At 30.2% G+C, this 18966-nt stretch overlaps 3 protein-coding genes across 4 annotated transcripts; all 3 read left to right on the forward strand.

Annotated features, from left to right (window-relative positions):
• The first annotated feature begins 1178 nt into the window (after positions 1–1178).
• LOC119607565 lies at positions 1179–2673 on the forward strand. 2 transcript variants are annotated; one of them, XM_037961525.1, is made up of 5 exons: positions 1179–1344; positions 1412–1521; positions 1574–1685; positions 1822–2011; positions 2538–2673. In XM_037961525.1, the coding sequence occupies exons 1-5, from the start codon at positions 1279–1281 to the stop codon at positions 2579–2581; spliced, it is 522 nt and encodes a 173-aa protein (XP_037817453.1). In that variant the 5' UTR covers positions 1179–1278; the 3' UTR covers positions 2582–2673. The 2 variants fall into 2 exon arrangements, with proteins under 2 accessions (XP_037817453.1, XP_037817455.1); XM_037961527.1 differs by having other exon boundaries at positions 1822–2015; positions 2538–2656.
• Positions 2674–3480: 807 nt separating this feature from the next.
• Positions 3481–8875, forward strand: LOC119607563 (putative uncharacterized protein DDB_G0282133). Its single transcript, XM_037961523.1, has 3 exons — positions 3481–3759; positions 3833–5063; positions 7723–8875. The coding sequence occupies exons 1-3, from the start codon at positions 3611–3613 to the stop codon at positions 8647–8649; spliced, it is 2307 nt and encodes a 768-aa protein (XP_037817451.1). The 5' UTR covers positions 3481–3610; the 3' UTR covers positions 8650–8875.
• Positions 8876–12119: 3244 nt separating this feature from the next.
• LOC119607564 (serine/arginine-rich splicing factor 1-like) lies at positions 12120–17661 on the forward strand. The gene is made up of 4 exons (XM_037961524.1): positions 12120–12481; positions 12591–12993; positions 15829–15923; positions 16016–17661. The coding sequence occupies exons 1-4, from the start codon at positions 12318–12320 to the stop codon at positions 16122–16124; spliced, it is 771 nt and encodes a 256-aa protein (XP_037817452.1). The 5' UTR covers positions 12120–12317; the 3' UTR covers positions 16125–17661.
• The last annotated feature ends 1305 nt before the right edge of the window (positions 17662–18966 follow it).

Genomic DNA, 18966 nt, shown 5'->3' on the forward strand with positions numbered 1-18966 from the left:
CATCTATTTTATATTTAACACTTAATTCTTTACGTTTTATAGAATTATCTCTAAAATCATTTAATAAACTGATTTTTTGTTTTAACGACAAATTTACGCGTTTACCCATTTTTTGTTTGTTTGTACGTACATACTATGTATGTATATTGTTTTGTGACTATATCCTAAATAAACATTAAATTATATTGTTTTTGAAAAGTTGTTGAGTTTGTGCCGGTTCACACAGAAAAACTTTTGATTTTGTGTGTGAGAGGATGAGATGGTTGATATTTCTTTCTCTTCCTCTCACACACAAAATCTAAAGTTTTCCTGTGTGAACCGGCACATTGACGTTTTTTTTTTCTTTTCCATTTGACAACACTTTATTGCAAACAATGGCATACCCTGTGACAATGGTACGAAATATGGCTGTGCCGAATCCTATTATACGCAGTTCACACGAGCAGTTGAATTACTTAATTCGGTCTCTGAATGACAATAGTCAGTTAACCCGTTTCAGCAACACATTCGTAATTCGTTCTGATAGTTCATCGCCATGTTGTTTTTTTTTTCATTCAATATTTTGTTATTTTTTTCGTATATTTGTTTGTGTTTGATACAAAATACGTTTGTTACATTATTTTAACAAATTAAGTTATATATTCTCTATTTATTTGCATTTTTTGTAATTTTATTTTTTATTTGTTGCTAACCAAACAGCTGATTATGATAAACACCCGATAAAATTAGAGGTGACACTCATTCACCTCTAATTCGCAGCTAAAATTTTCATTCAGAATGTAATTGGGGGTTGAATGATGAATGAGAGTGTGAATGACGAATAATTGCATCATGTGAAACGGAAAAATTTACTTTTCAAAAATACAAAAAGTCGACACATTGTTTGAACTATAGAACCCTAATATGACTGTGCTGAATTTTATATACCTTCTTTTATAAATTGACTTTTGAACAATCGATTTTTTTCGAAAAAAAAGTAAAAAGTACGACGTCGTGTATTTTTCCCTAACAAATTGGATTATAACAAATTTGTAATGGAAAAATGGTAGTAAGATGTAAAGTTGACTATTTTCGAATTGCAAACATCACCATCAACTTATACATTTTTAACAATCTGGCAACACTTTTAACAGTCGATTATTCGATTTGTGTAACACAAGCAAATCGATTCGACTTTTATGCAGATACTCGCTTTATTAACTTTGTTTACGCATCACTATATTGTTTTATTTATATTTAAAGTGTATTTGTTAAAATGTGTTGAAAAAAGACATTTGAATGTGTATAAAAATGGAAAAGAAAAGCAAAAGAAACCGTGGAGTCAATTGGATTGAAGAGGATAAAGTTGGTATTAATATTATTAGAAAAGGCTTATACATATTATTTTATTTTTCATTCTTATTTCCAACAGATTTTACTCAAAAGGCTGGTGAAAGAAAGAATTAAAGCGATTGAAGATAAAAACACAGATACAGATACTAATCAACGAAAAAAGTTAGCCTGGTTGGAGATTGAAGAGAAGTAAAGTTAATTACAGTTTAAATGAGTTGTTATAACCTTAATATTGTTTTAGGTTCAATAGTAAATGCCTAGGAGGCCCCAGAAATGTACTACAATTAAAGTCGCAATGGACACTAACAAAAGTTCAGGCTAAAAAAGATTTAGAAAATCCTCGCAAACCACAGGTAAACAAAATTATTTACACATTACATTGGTGCGATAAAAGATTTATTTGCTTGGATATACCTATTGTAACTTTTTCCCTGTATTCTAAAGATAAAATAAGCAAACACATTTTTATGTTTTATGTATTTTGTTTAGAAAATACCAGTATTTATTGATACGGCCCCACCTGTTAAACAAATCGTAAAACCTTCTAGCGTTGATGTCCAATACCGCGAAGAATTACATTTGCTACAAATGGAAAATGAAAGAAAAAAGGCCAGAAATCTAGACTTGGAGTACGAATTACTGCAGGAGAAGATTAAGTTCTATAGAAGGAATCCGGATGGTAGGTATTTAAAATTATAGATATTTATATCACTAAATTTATTTATTTTAGCCAAACAATTTTAAACCCAAAGATCACAATAGGTATGTATACATTTATAAAGTATTGAGTAGCGCTAAATCCGAATCTGGCTATAGAATTTATCCATTAGATGTTAGAACATCTCAAATATGGCCAAAACGGGTCTTTTCAAAGATTAATACATGATATTTTCCATGTAATGTATAAATTCTCATACCAGATTTGGAATCAGCGCATCTCAATCCTTCAGAAAAGTATACATTGTTCTTTGGGTTTCGTCTTTTTTTTTTAAATTTTGTTAGGTTGTATTATTTGAAGCAAAAGATTCAAATACAATTTCTAAACAGTTAAAAACTCTTGAAAAATATTAAATATTTTTGAAATATAACTGAAAATTTTTTATATACAATTTGAAATTTCTGAAATACATTTAGAAAGTTTTGGAATACAATGGATACTGTGAAAATACTACAATATTTTTGTTTGCAAACTTTATTTTTTACAGATAATAATCATAAGTGGAATATGGAATGGAATGGCAATGCATAAAACTGAACGATTTTCGTTTTAGATGCAGTAAGAATAATTTTTTTATTTTAATTAATAACTAGTACAAAAATACAAATAAAAACTTATGATTTTATAAACCTGTGTAGAGTTATTATGATTTTGGCTGCAATTTTTTTTATTTTCATTGAAACAAAATATATAATCTAAAAAGTTATGTGATTTGATAAACCATGGTTTTATCAAATCACACTACACACAAAATATCAAAATCAATTCATTGATTTTGATATTTTTAAACAAAAGTAGTCTGGTAACTTCATAAAGATTTTTGTATTTATCGAGTTGCCAAAATATAAAATTATTCGTTCAACCATTGCTGCCAATTCAGTTATTTTCTGGTCAAGTCTAGCGATTTTTAATCAGTGTTGCCAATTTGACGTTTTTGAAATGGTAATTGCGGGATATTTGGAGATTTTTATTCAGACTTTGGATATTTTTAGTGTTTTTCCTCAAGTCAAATTACTTGCAATATATGTTCAGAATTTACTCTGTTCATATCATATTTACCACAGTGTGTTCTCTGTGAGTAAGAACAAGTCTTCGACACATTTGATGGATTCGTGTTTTGGTCTACCAATTAATTCTCTAGGTGCTGTTGACGACTCAACAGAGGCCATCCCATCTGCGAGGGATTATATTCTAATACAAAGTCTAGTCTATATGATGGACTACTTTCGGTAGCCTAGTTTATATTCGATATTCAATATTTTTAATTTTTTATAAAATTTATTGAATTTTGTTTTTACTTGACAAATTACAAAATCCCCAGCTATTGATTGAACTAAATTTGACGTTTTCTAGCGGCTTTTACAAAAACCAAAATCTAGCGATTTCTAGAGGTTTTTGTGACATGGGAAATGGTGAAAAAATATTGACAACACTGCATACAATTGATTTCGGCATTTTTCAATTCGGCATCATCGACAGTTTACGAAATACGTTTCTTCGTGTACAAAAAGTTTTTCCGAGAAAGTATAAATTAATTTTTCTACTAAAATAAGCAACAAAATGGAGCGTGTATATGTTGGAAATTTACCACCAGATATTCGTATTAAAGATATCGATGATTTCTTTAGAGCATTTGGTAAACTTGTCTATATTGATGTGAACCATCGAGCAAATCCGGTGTATGCATTGGTGCAATTTGACAGTGCAAGGTAAGAGGATAATAAAATCTAATTTTTACAAATATTACAATAACGATTTATATATTTTCTTGAATTTTTAAAGAAATGCTTTCAATGCGGTTAAAGCTAGACATGGCTATGACTACGAAGGTTATACTTTACAATTGCGTTTGATAGAAAATGAGGTTAGAAAACGCCGAGACGCTACACCACCACCGCCACCACCACCTATGTTTAGCGGCAATTTTGGTTCGCAAAATAATCGTGGTGGTTCTAATAACAATAATGGCTATAACAATAATCGTATGGGTGGCAATTTTAACAACAACTCTAATTCATACCAATCCAGTTCCAACAACGCTCAATGGTCGAATATGTCCCAAGGTATGCAACAACAAAACAATCGTGTTAATATGCCTCAGCAAAATATGATGAATTACCAAACAAATAATCGTTCCAATAATATAGAACAACAAAATATGATGCCGTTTTCTTTTGGTAATGGTGGTGGTAGTGGTCGTTCCAATATGCCGCAAAATACAAATAATAATCGTTCAAATATGCAACAACAACAATTTTCCAACTCAAACCGTTCAAATATGCAGCAACAGTATTCCAACACCTCAAATCGTTCAAATATACAGCAACAGCATTATTCAAACTTAAATCGTTCGAATATGCAACAACAAAATATGAATAATTACTCAAATATGTCTCAACAAAATATGATGAATTATTCGAATACAAATTATTCTGATTTTTCGCAACAACAGCAGCAAAATATGAATATGATGGACTATTCTAATAATAGCTCTTGGAATAGTGGTAACAATAATATGATGAATAATATGGATTGGAATGCTGGCAATAATAATATGAGTGGCGGCAATAATATTAACCCACCTAACAACTATAACTACAATTCCAATAATGATCCTTACGCCCGTCCAGGTTTTGAGGATAATTTTACTCGTGGTCTTAGTGGTTCTGGTCGTAAATGGTTTAATCGTTATATACGTAAAGGTTTCTCACCTGAACTGGCACGTGCCAAAGCCTTGGAACATCGCGCCCAACCATATCCAAGAGATAATGTCAATAATAACAATAATAATGTGGTTAATCCAATTCCTAATGATCCTACAAATGTTGCATTGGAGACTATTGGTAATACACTTCTTTCATTGTTGTCCACTACTCCAGCTGACAATTTCAACAATGGCAATCAAATGATGAATTGGGGTGGTGATAACTTCCAACCGGGCTTTAACAACAGTAATGTTGGTAATTTTGATATGCCTGGTCCAAGTTCATCTATAGGAAACATGATGTCACAGGTATGTTAGAAAAACGTTAATTTAACATTGTAATAAATTGTCGGAGATAATTTAAAGGTTAAGAATAGGATTTCAACGTTTTTTAGCCCTTTTTTGGGGTTTGAATTGTTTAGGAACAATACAAATTTTCAGTCATATATTAATATGTTTTTTTTTTCCTTCTTTTCGATTCTTTACGACCTTTTTCGACTTTTATTAACAAAGTCGATTTGCAGAACCCTACTGCAGATTTCTAATATGTATAACTTTAGCTACTATGAAAAAACTCCTACATGATGGCTTTTAAATAAAAAATCTTGTAAAGGTTTTAGCATTTACTAGTTACACTAATGCATTTTAATATTATTTTTCCTATTTAACAATATAATTTCTTGTATTGTAAATGGTAAAATCTCTTTTCATAACTTCTCTAAACATAGATTCCTTCAAAACGATACGTAAAGAAACTTATAAATCATATGTACACTAATTCAGTGGGTCTTTTGGAGAAATTTAAGAAAAAGAAAACCAAAGCAGCTCTAACACACAACGAAATGTTAGATGAAAAATACCATCTTAAGATTAAAAGTGAATATGAGGAATATTTGATGAAAAAACGAGCAAAAGATAGGCTACTAAAAAACACTTCAAACGAGAAAACAGTAACAAATGAAAATAACTCCAGCAAAAATTTAGATACCATTTATAATTTCCTCAAGATTCGGGTACAAAATTTGAAAAACTTTCCTAGAAAACAATACAAGTCTGAAAAAGAATCCAAACCTACAATTCCTAAAATAACACATGAAAAAACATCCGCAGAGTTATTGGGGGAATTTAATGACTTAAAACAATTATTACTTAAACAAGCTAAACCCAATCCCAGTAGTAGCAAAAAAGTATAGAAATTTTCTAATGGTGCAAGGTGGTCTAAAAGAACGTGAAGCAAACATTTTATCTATATTATCTATAGAAACACTACGTGAACTGGTGGACATTAAAAAAGCCTATAATATTAAGAAAATACAGGAAGAATATAAAAGTTTTGTTAAAGGAACAAATTAAAAAGCCTTTGTGGCTGCTAACACACTCTAGTACAAAATATTTATCACAAATTTTGAATTTAAATGGATAAATGCAAATAATTATAATTCTTTTGCTGAAATATATTGCTTTTTTGTTTCTTACATATTTGCCAGATTTGCTAGATTAACAGTAAATCGTTCCCTTACTTTAAATTTCAGTATTAGTTTAATTTTGATTAAAATTAGCAAATCTCATTAAAAGTACAAAAAGAGTAAATGTTTTCAATTATGAAATTATTAATTTGAATTTTGTAAAATTATTAATTTGCAATAAAAACTATGAATTTTTATGAAATTGGACAAATCTATTGAATAGTCTTATAACCAGTCTTATCAATAAACATGTCTAATAACTAAACTTTGAACTAGTAAATGAATTAGTTTGCAGACAAATCTATTGAATAATCTAATTACTGGTCTTTTGAATATTCTAGACAAGTCTATTGGCTAGTATATAACTGTTCTATAGAGAAGTATATGGACTAATTTATGGACTAGTCTATTAAATAGACTCTGGATTAGTCTATGGACTAGTTAGTCAGTACACTAGCTTATAAACTAGTCTGCAGAAAGGTTTATGGGTTAGACTACTGAATAGTCTACTGACATGTCTATAGACTAGTGTACTGACTAGTCTGTGTATTAGTCTATGGACTAGAATATTGATTAGTCTATGGACTAGTCTACTGTCATGTCTACAGACTAGTCTACTCACTTGTATATGTACTAGTCTACTGACTAGTCTATAAACTAGTTTACTGACTAGTCTATTGACAATTAGTTTACAGACTAGTCTATGGTTAAATCTGTGGATTAGTCTATGGAGTTTTCTACTGACATGTCTACAGACTAGTTTATGGACATATCTACAGACTTGTTTATGGACTAGTATACTGAGTAGTATATGGACTAGTCTACTGGCAAGTATATGGATTAGTCTATGGACTAGACTACTGAATAGTCTATGGATTAGTCTATTGATGACTAGGCTATTGGCTAATTTGTGGACTATCTATTGACTAACCTATGGACAAATCTCTATAATATATTGACTAGTATTTTAATTAATCTTTGGATTTGTCTATAGATTGGATTAGTTTATGGACGAATCTATTGAATAGTCTTATTACTAATCTCATTACTAAATAATCTGTGGACTAGTCTATTGACTAGTGTTTGGCTAGTCTATTAACCAGCTCAAATGTCGGAGGAACCAATCAGTATAAAGTTATAGGTATAAAAGCACAGAAAAGTAAGGTAATTTTTGTTGCATTCTTAACGATTAAAAATGTCGTCGTTTAGCTTTGTCCGCGGTTGAGTAGAATAGTTTAGCTGTTTATGTCCATTGTTTAGAGCTGGTGAATTATGAATGTGTATTTTGTTATAGCCTGTGACAAATTGATACAGTATTTTGTAATTGTAATGGGTGCAGGAATGAGATACTTAATATTAGCTTTTTATTTTATTAATTATTTTATTAATTTTTTAAAACCAATTTTAAACTAAACTTAAAAGTAGTTTTATGTTTAGTTAATATTTTATTAAACAAAATTATTTTAAATAATAATTATTTTGAAATTTTCTCATTCACACAGAGCCCAGTTAGAGGTCAAATACCACGTAATCGCGTCTCCAGACAGACTTATCTTAGATCGTTGGATATTTTGAAACGACTTAGAGGCAAACGAGAACTTAGTGCCAAAGATAGACTTTCGAAAAAATATCATACACAAATCGTTAAAGATTATGAACAGTATGAAAAGGCTATGAAGACATCATCAAATCCCAGAAACGATAGACAAATTACCACTAAAGCTGCCGAGGGAAAATCTTATACAGAATTGTCGATTGCATTGAGAAAGAAAAAACAACAGTTATTCCTAGCAGCCAAGCGTTTGGGTATTGATACGAATAAGCGTTTTGGTGGAGCCTATAAGAAACGTATTCGAATTTTAATGAATGAATGTGGTTTTGAAGATCTTGAAGCTAAGGCTTTAGCTGTTCATCCCCTTGAAAAACTGCAGCCATTAATGGATTTAAAGGCTGAATGTGATAACGCCTTGAAAAAGAAGCAGGAATCATTTTCGGTCGTTAAGAAAATTCCCAATAAAGGTTCAAAGATTGAGGCATATCGCCGCGATATCAACTTCTTGAAAAAACACGAGAAACTAAAGTTTGAGAGTTTAAGTCCTCGCCTTAAGTCGGCTATACGTACTTGCTTGATTAGAATACATAAGCATGAAAAAGAAGCCAGAAAGCCCTTAACTAAAACAAAGTTTGTCAAATTGTTGCCCAGAAAAACGGGCACAACAACTAGTAATACAAAGAAAACTACTGGGCCAAGTAAAGCGAAAGCTACTACTGCTGCTGCTGCCACAAACACTAAAAAGAATGTAGAGAAAAAGGATAACGCCACTGAGGATAAACAAAAAACAAATACCACAGAAAAACCTGAAGAAAGTAAAAAGGTTAATGCTGAAAGTGGCAATAAACAAGAAACGGCAGAGAAAAAAGAAAATTAAGAAGAATAGCAAATTTATTAAGATTACCTTACTTTAAAGGGTAATAGAAAAATTTGAATTATAATACATTATCTCAGCATTATATATTCTTAAATTTTTGGATTTATTGATTTTAAAATTACACACCATTTTATATGTATGATTGTTTATTTACATAAATTAATTATAAAAAACCAACCAACAACCCCACACATATTTCAATAAATCATAAAAATAATTAAGTAAATTATGTTTTTTCATTGTATTTTAGATTTATAAAAATAATTTTTGAAAATATTTACAGGAAATTTAAAAACTTTGAAAAGAATTCCAAAAGAGTCGAAACAAAGTCGAAAAATTGAAAAAAGTCGTACCTATAAATCCAGTAGATATTTTATTATTTTTTTAATAAGCGAAATACTATTTTATTTAGAGTTTATTTGGGCCTTTAGTCTCAGAATTGTGGGAATTTCAAATTTTCTATTTTTATGTAAAAAACGGTAACCCTAAAAATTTATGAAAAACAATATTACGATTTAATTTTCGACCATATTTGAAAAAGTCGCGATTTGTCTTTTTAATAAATTCGAATCTAGAAAAGTTGATTTGTTGTAATAATTTTTGGACAAAATTAGTGGTTTCTGAAAACGGTTTTCGAAATCCACGGATGTCAACGTGTCCAAAATTAGACATTTGTATCATCTTGCAAACAAAGTGAAAATTTTGCAAATTTAGGCCAAAAAGTAGTGAATGGAAGAAAACAGGCAAAATTACCGGTTTCTGAAAACGGAACACGGATTTCGAAAATATATCGATGTCACTTGCAAAATTTTTAATATATTATGAAAGACCTTATAAAGTCAAGTACAAAAAGTTGTTGGTAAAAAACAGACATAATTAGCGGTTATTGAAAACGGAACACGGATTTTAAATGTATATTCCAGAGCTATCGAAATCTGGAGATGCCACTTGCCAAAAATTTTATGCTTATAGGACGTTTCATAATATATTTAAAATTTTGTCAGTGAAAGAAATTAGGCCAAATTAGCGGTTTCTGAAAAATTTTTCGGTACCAGAGCTAGCGGTTTCTGAAAACGTTTTTCGATACCAGAGCTATTAAATTTTTACAATTTTGAAATTGTTGACTTTTTGTAAACTGTCACTTTTTAACTTCTTTTATAATGTTTATGTAAATAAAAAATATATTAAAAAAATTAAATCTATTTTGAACATCGATATTCTTCAATATTTATTTACAAGTCGACTTTTCATGATAGCCTTAGATTTTTTCGATAAAAAATCGATTGTTTGATAATCGATTAGAAGATATGCTAGAGGCGGACAATACCAAAAGACAGGTATTTCAATATAAAAATATGAAAAAGTTTAAAAAATAAATTGTAAAAAATTAAAAAACATATATTTAAAAAAATGAAAAATATATAAAGGACATTTTTATTATGTCTACTTTGGAATTTTGGATTTAATAATCGAAAATCAATAATTTTCAAACAATTTTTTGCCAATAATATTTAACCTAGAAACATGAAATTAGAAATGTATAGACCGGATTAAGTAATAACATAGGTATAAAAGGGAACTTTTTGGTACTTTTTCGTTCTTCAAAAGGTATTTTTTGAATTTTCTATAATATTGAACATGGAGTAAGTGAGAACATATAAAACGGGACTTTTTGGTACTTTTTCGTTCTTCAACTTGTACTATTTGGATTTTCTTCTATAATGAACCTAAAAACATAAAACTAAGCAATCAGGGACTTGAGTGAATGAAAATTTAAACTGGAGTATTTCTGGAAATTTTTCGTTCTTTAACTGGTACTTTTTGAATTTTCTAAAATATTGAATATATAAACATAAGTATCCTAATTGAACGAAAATTTATCTCGCTTATGTCCATTTTGCAAAAATGGCTCGATATCAATCGAAATCTCTATAGGTCATAGTTGACCCTGTCCCCTTCAATAATTGATTTTAACGTTTTCTACGTACTTAATAATACCATAATAAAACAATTTTTGTTGGAACGAAAATATGTAATGAAATCTTCTTCAGAAAATGACTTAAACGCACATAAATGGCTTTCAAATGTCGATGTCGACGAAATAAACATTTTTAGGAATCGAAACCTACATTTATGAAAAATAAAATTATGAGGATCGGTCCGCCAATATAACCCTCTTACAGAAAATCAGTTTATAGCTAATACATCATTCCAAAAGTTATCATTATGATAGAATTATGGTAGAATTAAAAAAAAATACTTTAAATTATATATATTATTGATCCAATTCCACATTTAAGTCCCTAATCCGAAAATCACGGTGACGTTCTTATTAATCTAATGATCGGACCACTTCCGAAATTTGCTTTTTTACGACATATGATTTGCCGAATATAACTCTTACTTCTTACTTATTTTAATCATAAATTACCGCTAAAATAGGAATAGTCTGCCTTTAGAGTTGCGAGTTTTCATACATTCTAATAATGTTTTCAAAGTGAAACTTTTGGAATATTTTCCAATCTCTTTGTGATCCCTTTAAATGATGTTGTTCTGGAAGAACTTTAACATCCATGTAAACATTTTGGGTAATAAACTGGGGGACTACCAATGAGGGGAGCAGAACCTCCCATATGAATTAAATACAAAAATTCGTTTATCTGGGATGAAAGGGCGGACTTTCATCTGAGGGGCTTGGAGCTCCCATATGAATTAAATAGAAAAATTCGTATATCTGAGAAACTATTAGAGCTAGAATCTTCAAATTTTACTGAAGAACATTTAGAGAATAACGGGCGGACTTTCAATGGGGGGCTTGGCACTTCCCATATGAATTAAATACAAAATTTTGTATATCTGGAAACTATTAGATTATTCAAATTTTTCATAGATTAAATTAAAATCTTAATTAACGTTCGGAATAATTGGCGAAATTGCAATAATTTGCGTGGAATCTCCCATATGTAACAAATTGTATATCTGGAAAACCATTGTAGTTAGAATCATCAAAATTGTAAAGTAGGTTTCTTATTTATATTGCACAGCACACTGGGTATAGCTAGTAAATAAACAAATAAAATATCTTTGTTTTTACGTTAATGATCATTTTCTTAATGCAAAATTTTTTAGAAACTGATTTTCTGCAAGATGTTTTATATGGAAGATAAGGTTAAATATCGGCAGATCCTAGTAAAACTTGGAGAAAGGATTTGTTTTTAATTTTTAAGAATTTTTTATTCATCCCTGCATAATTTCTCATACAACTTTTGAGTTTGCTCTGTTTTGTTGTTATAAACAACATATTTGCTTCCAAAATCCTACTTTCTGATCTCTCGGATTCCGTTTTTATTTAAAATCGTTGAAAAATTAAAAACTAAACGTAGTTGAAAACTTAGCCGGCTTACAGTCGATTTTAAGCCGCCGCCGCCATATTTAGTGTCAATCGCCGACGCCGTTAATATTTGTCGGCGCAGGGCTCTGTTGGCATCACACAAAAAATGGCGAACATTTTTTGTGTCGTTTATTAAAGAAAAAAGTATCGTGGTGCAAAAAAGAGCTGAAGGAAAAATAATAAACACTGGAAAAAAGACAAAGAAATAAATCGACATAATTTCAACTATTCTCTACAATAACGTTTGTACAAAAAAATCTCATAAAATTTAAATAAAATGGGATCACGTACAGAATCACGCATTTATGTTGGCAATTTACCACCCGATATACGGACCAAAGATATTCAGGATTTGTTTCATAAATTTGGCAAAGTAACATTTGTCGATTTAAAGAACCGGCGTGGTCCGCCATTTGCATTTGTAGAATTTGAAGATGCAAGGTAAGCACAAGCTGTATATGCTATTCCTGTAATATTGATTTTTTCCGTTTGAATGTGGAATTGTATAGTGAAATAAATTTGTTTTAATTTTTTTTCTTCGAAAAACTAGAGATGCGGATGATGCTGTTAAGGCTAGAGATGGTTACGATTACGATGGTTATAGATTAAGAGTAGAATTTCCTAGGGGCGGAGGTCCCGGTAGTTACCGTGGTAATCGTAATGATGGCGGTGGTGGTGGTGGAGGCGGTGGCAGCGGCCGTGGTGGTAGAGATGGTGCTGGTGGCCGTGGAGGTCGTGGTCCACCCACAAAACGTTCTCAGTATCGTGTAATGGTCACTGGCCTACCACCTTCGGGCTCTTGGCAAGATTTAAAAGATCATATGCGTGAAGCAGGTGATGTTTGCTTTGCCGATACCTATAAAGACGGTACTGGTGTTGTGGAGTTTTTGCGTCATGAAGATATGAAATATGCCATTAAAAAGCTCGACGATTCACGTTTTCGTTCGCATGAGGTGAGTGTATGTTGGGAATTTAGTATAGAGATTTATTATAAAATTGGTTATTTGGTGTAGTTTAATGTTTTTTTTATCAAATACATAAGAATTTTTAAAATGATTCATATTAAGAAAAGGGGGTGGATTATCATATTAAACAGGGGTATGTACTAGTTTGTCATTCTATTTTAATATTAAAATACTTATTGCGACTCTTTATTTTCGAAACTTTGAGCAATAATTTCTAGAAATTTGTAGATAGTAATGTCCTTTGTGATATCATTAATATGTATCATTCAATGTTCAACAGCCGAATTATTAGGGGCTGTATGTATTGATACGTCGAGAAACCTTTATAAATGTTGAAAACGTCCTTGCTTTGTTCTTCAGTGTGAACTTTTGTATATCTACAGTAAAACACTCATAATTTCGGTTTTGAAGGTGACAATTTCGAACAAATATTATTGTTTCAACTTCAAACTGGAATGAATGAAGATAATGATCATTCATTCTAGAACTAGTTTTGTTATTGATAAAACTTTTATTTATTTTTTCTGTGGACTGTTTAATTGACTAGTCTATTTCTTGTTTACAAGTTTATTTATGGTTAACTATCTTACTTCTGGTTCAATTCTAATTTAGTTCTTTTATTCTAATTTAGTTCTAGTTAAGATTAGTTTATTTTCAGCTTTATTTCAGTTCTGGTTCAGTTCTGGTTCAGTTCTAGTTCAGTTCTAGTTCAGTTCTACTTCAGTTCTAGTTCAGTTCTAGTTCAGTTCTAGTTCAGTTCTAGTTCAGTTCTAGTTCAGTTCTGGTTCAGTTCTGGTTCAGTTCTAGTTCTAGTTCAATTCTAGTTCAGTTCTAGTTCTATTCTAGTTCAGTTCTAGTTCAGTTCTAGTTCAGTTCTAGGTCAGTTCTAGTTCAGTTCTAGTTCAGTTTTAGTTCAGTTTTAGTTCAGTTCTAGTTCAGTTCTAGTTCAGTTCTAGTTCAGTTCTAGTTCAGTTCTAGTTCAGTTCTAGTTCAGTTCTAGTTCAGTTCTAGTTCAGTTCTAGTTCAGTTCTAGTTTAGTTCTAGTTTAGTTCTTGTTCAGTTCTAGTTCAGTTCTTGTTCAGTTCTAGTTCAGTTCTAGTTCAGTTCTAGTTTAGTTCTAGTTCAGTTCTAGTTCAGTTCTAGTTCAGTTCTAGTTCAGTTCTAGTTCAGTTCTAGTTCAGTTCTAGTTCAGTTCTAGTTCAGTTCTAGTTCAGTTCTAGTTCAGTTCTAGTTCAGTTCTAGTTCAGTTCTAGTTCAGTTCTAGTTCAGTTCTAGTTCAGTTCTAGTTCAGTTCTAGTTCAGTTCTAGTTCAGTTCTAGTTCAGTTCTAGTTCAGTTCTAGTTCAGTTCTAGTTCAGTTCTAGTTCAGTTCTAGTTCAGTTCTAGTTCAGTTCTAGTTCAGTTCTAGTTCAGTTCTAGTTCAGTTCTAGTTCAGTTCTAGTTCAGTTCTAGTTCAGTTCTAGTTCAGTTCTAGTTCAGTTCTAGTTCAGTTCTAGTTCAGTTCTAGTTCAGTTCTAGTTCAGTTCTAGTTCAGTTCTAGTTCAGTTCTAGTTCAGTTCTAGTTCAGTTCTAGTTCAGTTCTAGTTCAGTTCTAGTTCAGTTCTAGTTCAGTTCTAGTTCAGTTCTAGTTCAGTTCTAGTTCAGTTCTAGTTCAGTTCTAGTTCAGTTCTAGTTCTAGTTCAGTTCTAGTTCAGTTCTAGTTCAGTTCTAGTTCAGTTCTAGTTCAGTTCTAGTTCAGTTCTAGTTCAGTTCTAGTTCAGTTCTAGTTCAGTTCTAGTTTAGTTCAGTTCTAGTTCAGTTCTAGTTCAGTTCTAGCTCAGTTCTAGTTCAGTTCTAGTTCAGTTCTAGTTCAGTTCTAGCTCAGTTCTAGTTCAGTTCTAGTTCAGTTCTAGTTCAGTTCTAGCTCAGTTCTAGTTCAGTTCTAGTTCAGTTCTAGCTCAGTTCTAGTTCAGTTCTAGTTCAGTTCTAGTTCAGTTCTAGTTCAGTTCTAGTTCAGTTCTAGTTCAGTTCTAGTTCAGTTCTAGTTCAGTTCTAGTTCAGTTCTAGTTCAGTTCTAGTTCAGTTCTAGTTCAGTTCTAGTTCAGTTCTAGTTCAGTTCTAGTTCAGTTCTAGTTCAGTTCTAGCTCAGATCTAGGTCAGTTCTAGTTCAGTTTTAGTTCAGATCTAGGTCAGTTCTAGTTCAGTTCTAGTTCAGTTCTAGTTCAGTTCTAGTTCAGTTCTAGTTCAGTTCTAGTTCAGTTCTAGTTCAGTTCTATTTCAGTTCTAGTTCAGTTTAGTTCAGTTCTAGTTCAGTTCTAGTTCAGTTCTAGTTCAGTTCTAGTTCAGTTCTAGTTCAGTTCTAGTTCAGTTCTAGTTCAGTTCTAGTTCAGTTCTAGTTCAGTTCTAGTTCAGTTCTAGTTCAGTTCTAGTTCAGTTCTAGTTCAGTTCTAGTTCAGTTCTAGTTCAGTTCTAGTTCAGTTCTAGTTCAGTTCTAGATTAGTCTATTGACTAGCCAAATAATACATGATCCATAATTGTCATTACGGAAACCAAATTTAAGATTTTAAAGTTTATAAAATGTAAATTTCTATAAATATTCGAAGACTTTATAAAAATCTAGCTTATATATAGGTAAAGGGTATTTAAGATTCGGCGTAGTATAATATAGGACTCTAACTTGATAATTCCCCTCCTGCCTTAATTGAATTGTCAAATGTTTGTATGTATGCGAAACTTAATTATTTATTAATAATAATTGTTTGCACCACAACCAAAAACTAATTGAATTAACTCTAAAACGTTGTATAATATTAATTTCATTTATTATTTCCGTTCTTTCCTTTAGGGTGAAGTATCGTATATACGTGTACGTGAGGATTGTGGCGATGGAGATCGCGGCATGGGCGGAAGAGATTTTGGACGTGGCGGCATGGGTGTCAGGTAACATATTATTTGTTAAAACTATTTATTTTTTTAAGTTCTCTTTATTTATATTAAATTAATATTAATTCTATATTCTATTTACCTAATAGGTCACGTTCACGTTCCTTCTCACCACGTCCCCGAAGACGTGGATCACCAACATATTCGCCAGTACGTCGACAAACATTTTCAAGGTCACGATCTCGTTCGAACTTTTAAAATAACACAAAACTAAACATTATGCAAAAAAAAAAAACATACTAACTAAAGTTACAACAAAAGAAACAAAAAAGTAAAATTTAGCAACTCAAACATTATTTGGAAGAAAAACTTAAGAAACGTATTTTTAAAACATTAAGAAAACCACACAAGAGTAAAAAACAAAACAAATTTAATTTAATTTAATAATACAAAAGTCACCAAAACATTTAAACGTTTTAAAACATTCTTACAATTTTGCTTAGAAAGGCAAATAAACAAAAAATTGTCTTTAATTTTTTTCTGAAATATTTTAATATATTAAGATTTTTTTTTTATTTATTACATATATTTTCTTATTAACCCAGAAATCAAAGGCTTTTTTTAACTAAAACGAGTTGTTTTTGTTTTAATAGCATTTTCGTTTTTTATGCAAGAAGCTTTGTTTTTTTTTAATTTTTCTCTACTTTTAATTAACTTAATGGAGAGTTTAAAGAAACAGCAAAAAAAAAAGAAAAAAAAAAATCAAGGTTGACAAACAATTTCTCAATAATTTAGCTCAACTGTGGTCTTTGAATAGATTTGTTTTTTAACATTCCTTGATTTTTTAACATAATAACAACAATTTGTTTTGTTAAAATTCTTTTATTACAAAAAAAAAAAAAAAAAAAAAAAAAATAATAAAAACAAATTAAAATGAGAAATTTTTAATTTATTTAGAAACCCATTAACAGGGAAAGAAACAAGACTTTTGAAAGCAAAACTTTACTTAACAACGAGTTAGTTTATTCTTATTCTTTCCTTGTTAAAGGGATTTACCATAATAACCAATAACCACCTAAAAAATTCAACCATTTTTAACATATTTTTTAATTACCAAAAATTATTAAAAAAACAATTTAATAAATATGTTTAATCATTCAACTAAATTATGTATAAAAATATATTAATAATGATTTTTTTTCTTAATTTTTCTTCTCTTTCCTCTTCAAATGGATGGAAATGTTATTTGGAATTGGAGGGAAGGAGTAAAGGAGGATTAATAGAATGTTATTAAAAAAACGGATATAAGGATTTGATTTGAAAAAAAGGAAAAAATGGATTTGCAATTATTGGACATAATTCACTTGAAAGGATTTTTAGAGAAAAAAAAAAAAAAAATATGGATTAAAAAAAGGAAAGAAAAAACTCTAATGGATTTTGTTAAATGGAATTAAATATTTTCAAATTCAAAACTTCAAGGATTTCATATGAATATAAATTTCATAAACTGGAGGAGTGGGAGGATCAGCAGGATTTTAGTATATTTGTCCGCATTAATTTGTAAGTTTTATAGGTGTTTTTCTTTTCTGGACCTTCATTAACACTTTACCATTGAGTATTAGGACAGCGTGGGAGGATATTTCAACGTGGATTTCTTCTCTTATAAACAGTTTTGGATCTCAATTATTGTTCTTATATATATAAAAAATATATAAATCAAACTCATTCTCCCTATGGATTAAACAATTATTTAACCCTCTCTTTATAAAAAAAAAATAACTCAAAGGCAACATTTCTTCAAAAAAAAAAAAATTTTTCTGCAAAAAAAAAGCCAAATTGGATTTCATTTCCAACAACTAATCCGCTGCCCTTCAGGATTTATTCACAATTAGTTTATTTCGTTCGTTACTTCTGGAATTGAAATATTTTTTCTCAAAACGTCCCTGCCCTGCCTTTAGGACAACGTTAACACCCACTCACACACAAACTTCAAAATGACCTCTCGTACTCGTTAACTTCTTTCTGGATTTTGTCGGTATGTTTTTATTATGTTCACTTAACTTCATTATTATATCTAAACAAAATAACTTTTTAATTTTTGTTGTTTGTTTTTACTTAATATGTAAAACATTTGAAACTATTTGCTATAGCATTACAAAAAAAAAAAAAAAAAAAAAACATCCATAATATTTACTACTTATATTATTCTTATTATTACTAAATAACATTTATATTTTCTCTTTGAACAAAAACTTTAATAAATAAAGCTCAATTAAACAAAACTAAAATGCCATAAAATAAATTTTTAATATTTCTTAATGAATTTCCATGGTTTAGTCAATAGATTTTATCATAGATTAGTCAGTTAATGGACTAATTCATTCATTTTACGATAGATTAGTCAGTCAGTGGACTAATCAATAGATTGATCAATAGATAAGTCTATAAATTATTCAATGCACTAGTCCACAGATTAGTTTATTGAATGGTCAATAGACCAATCCATAGACAAGTCAATAGATTACTTAATAGTGTAGTCGATAGACTAGTACATAAACTATTCAATAGAATAGTTAATAGTCTAGTCAATAGACTAATCCATAGACTAGTCAATAGACTAGTCTATAGAATAGTCAATAGACTAGTCTGTATACTGTACTAGACAGCTCAATATACATTATTAAATGCACTAGTCCACAGACTAGTTTATTGAATGGTCAATAGACCAATCCATACATACATAGACTATTCAATAGAATAGTCAATAGTCTAGTCAATAGACTAGTCCATAGACTAGTCTATAGAATAGTCAATAAACTATTCTGTATACTGTACTAGACAGCTCAATGTTTCACTCAATAGACCAGTTAATAGTCTAGTCAATAGTATCGTCAACAGTCAATAGAATAGTTAATAGTCTAGTCAATAGTCTAGTCAATGGACTTGTCAGTCAGTCTAGTCAATAGACAGACAAGTAAATAGTCTTGTCAAATCACAAGGCAATAGTCTAGTCAATAAAATGGTTAATGATCTAGTTAATAGTCTACCCAATATACTAGTCTATAGAATAGTCAATAGACTAGTCTATGGAATAGTCTAG

Source organism: Lucilia sericata, unplaced genomic scaffold, assembly GCF_015586225.1.
Source record: "Lucilia sericata isolate MDLA Ls3-8-SP2 unplaced genomic scaffold, ASM1558622v1 Contig000709F_arrow, whole genome shotgun sequence".
NCBI lineage: Eukaryota > Metazoa > Arthropoda > Insecta > Diptera > Calliphoridae > Lucilia > Lucilia sericata.

Bases quoted from the DNA above. Each gene is read 5' to 3' on its own strand.
- LOC119607565 (XM_037961525.1), top strand. From the start codon at position 1,279: ATGTGTATAAAAATGGAAAAGAAAAGCAAAAGAAACCGTGGAGTCAAT. The intron at 1,522-1,573 runs GTAAAGTTAATT...ATATTGTTTTAG, and splicing joins TGGTTGGAGATTGAAGAGAA to GTTCAATAGTAAATGCCTAG. The intron at 2,012-2,537 runs GTAGGTATTTAA...TATTTTTTACAG, and splicing joins CTATAGAAGGAATCCGGATG to ATAATAATCATAAGTGGAAT.
- LOC119607563 (XM_037961523.1), top strand. From the start codon at position 3,611: ATGGAGCGTGTATATGTTGGAAATTTACCACCAGATATTCGTATTAAA. The intron at 3,760-3,832 runs GTAAGAGGATAA...GAATTTTTAAAG, and splicing joins GTGCAATTTGACAGTGCAAG to AAATGCTTTCAATGCGGTTA. The intron at 5,064-7,722 runs GTATGTTAGAAA...TCATTCACACAG, and splicing joins TAGGAAACATGATGTCACAG to AGCCCAGTTAGAGGTCAAAT.
- LOC119607564 (XM_037961524.1), top strand. From the start codon at position 12,318: ATGGGATCACGTACAGAATCACGCATTTATGTTGGCAATTTACCACCC. The intron at 12,482-12,590 runs GTAAGCACAAGC...TCGAAAAACTAG, and splicing joins GTAGAATTTGAAGATGCAAG to AGATGCGGATGATGCTGTTA. The intron at 12,994-15,828 runs GTGAGTGTATGT...TCTTTCCTTTAG, and splicing joins CACGTTTTCGTTCGCATGAG to GGTGAAGTATCGTATATACG.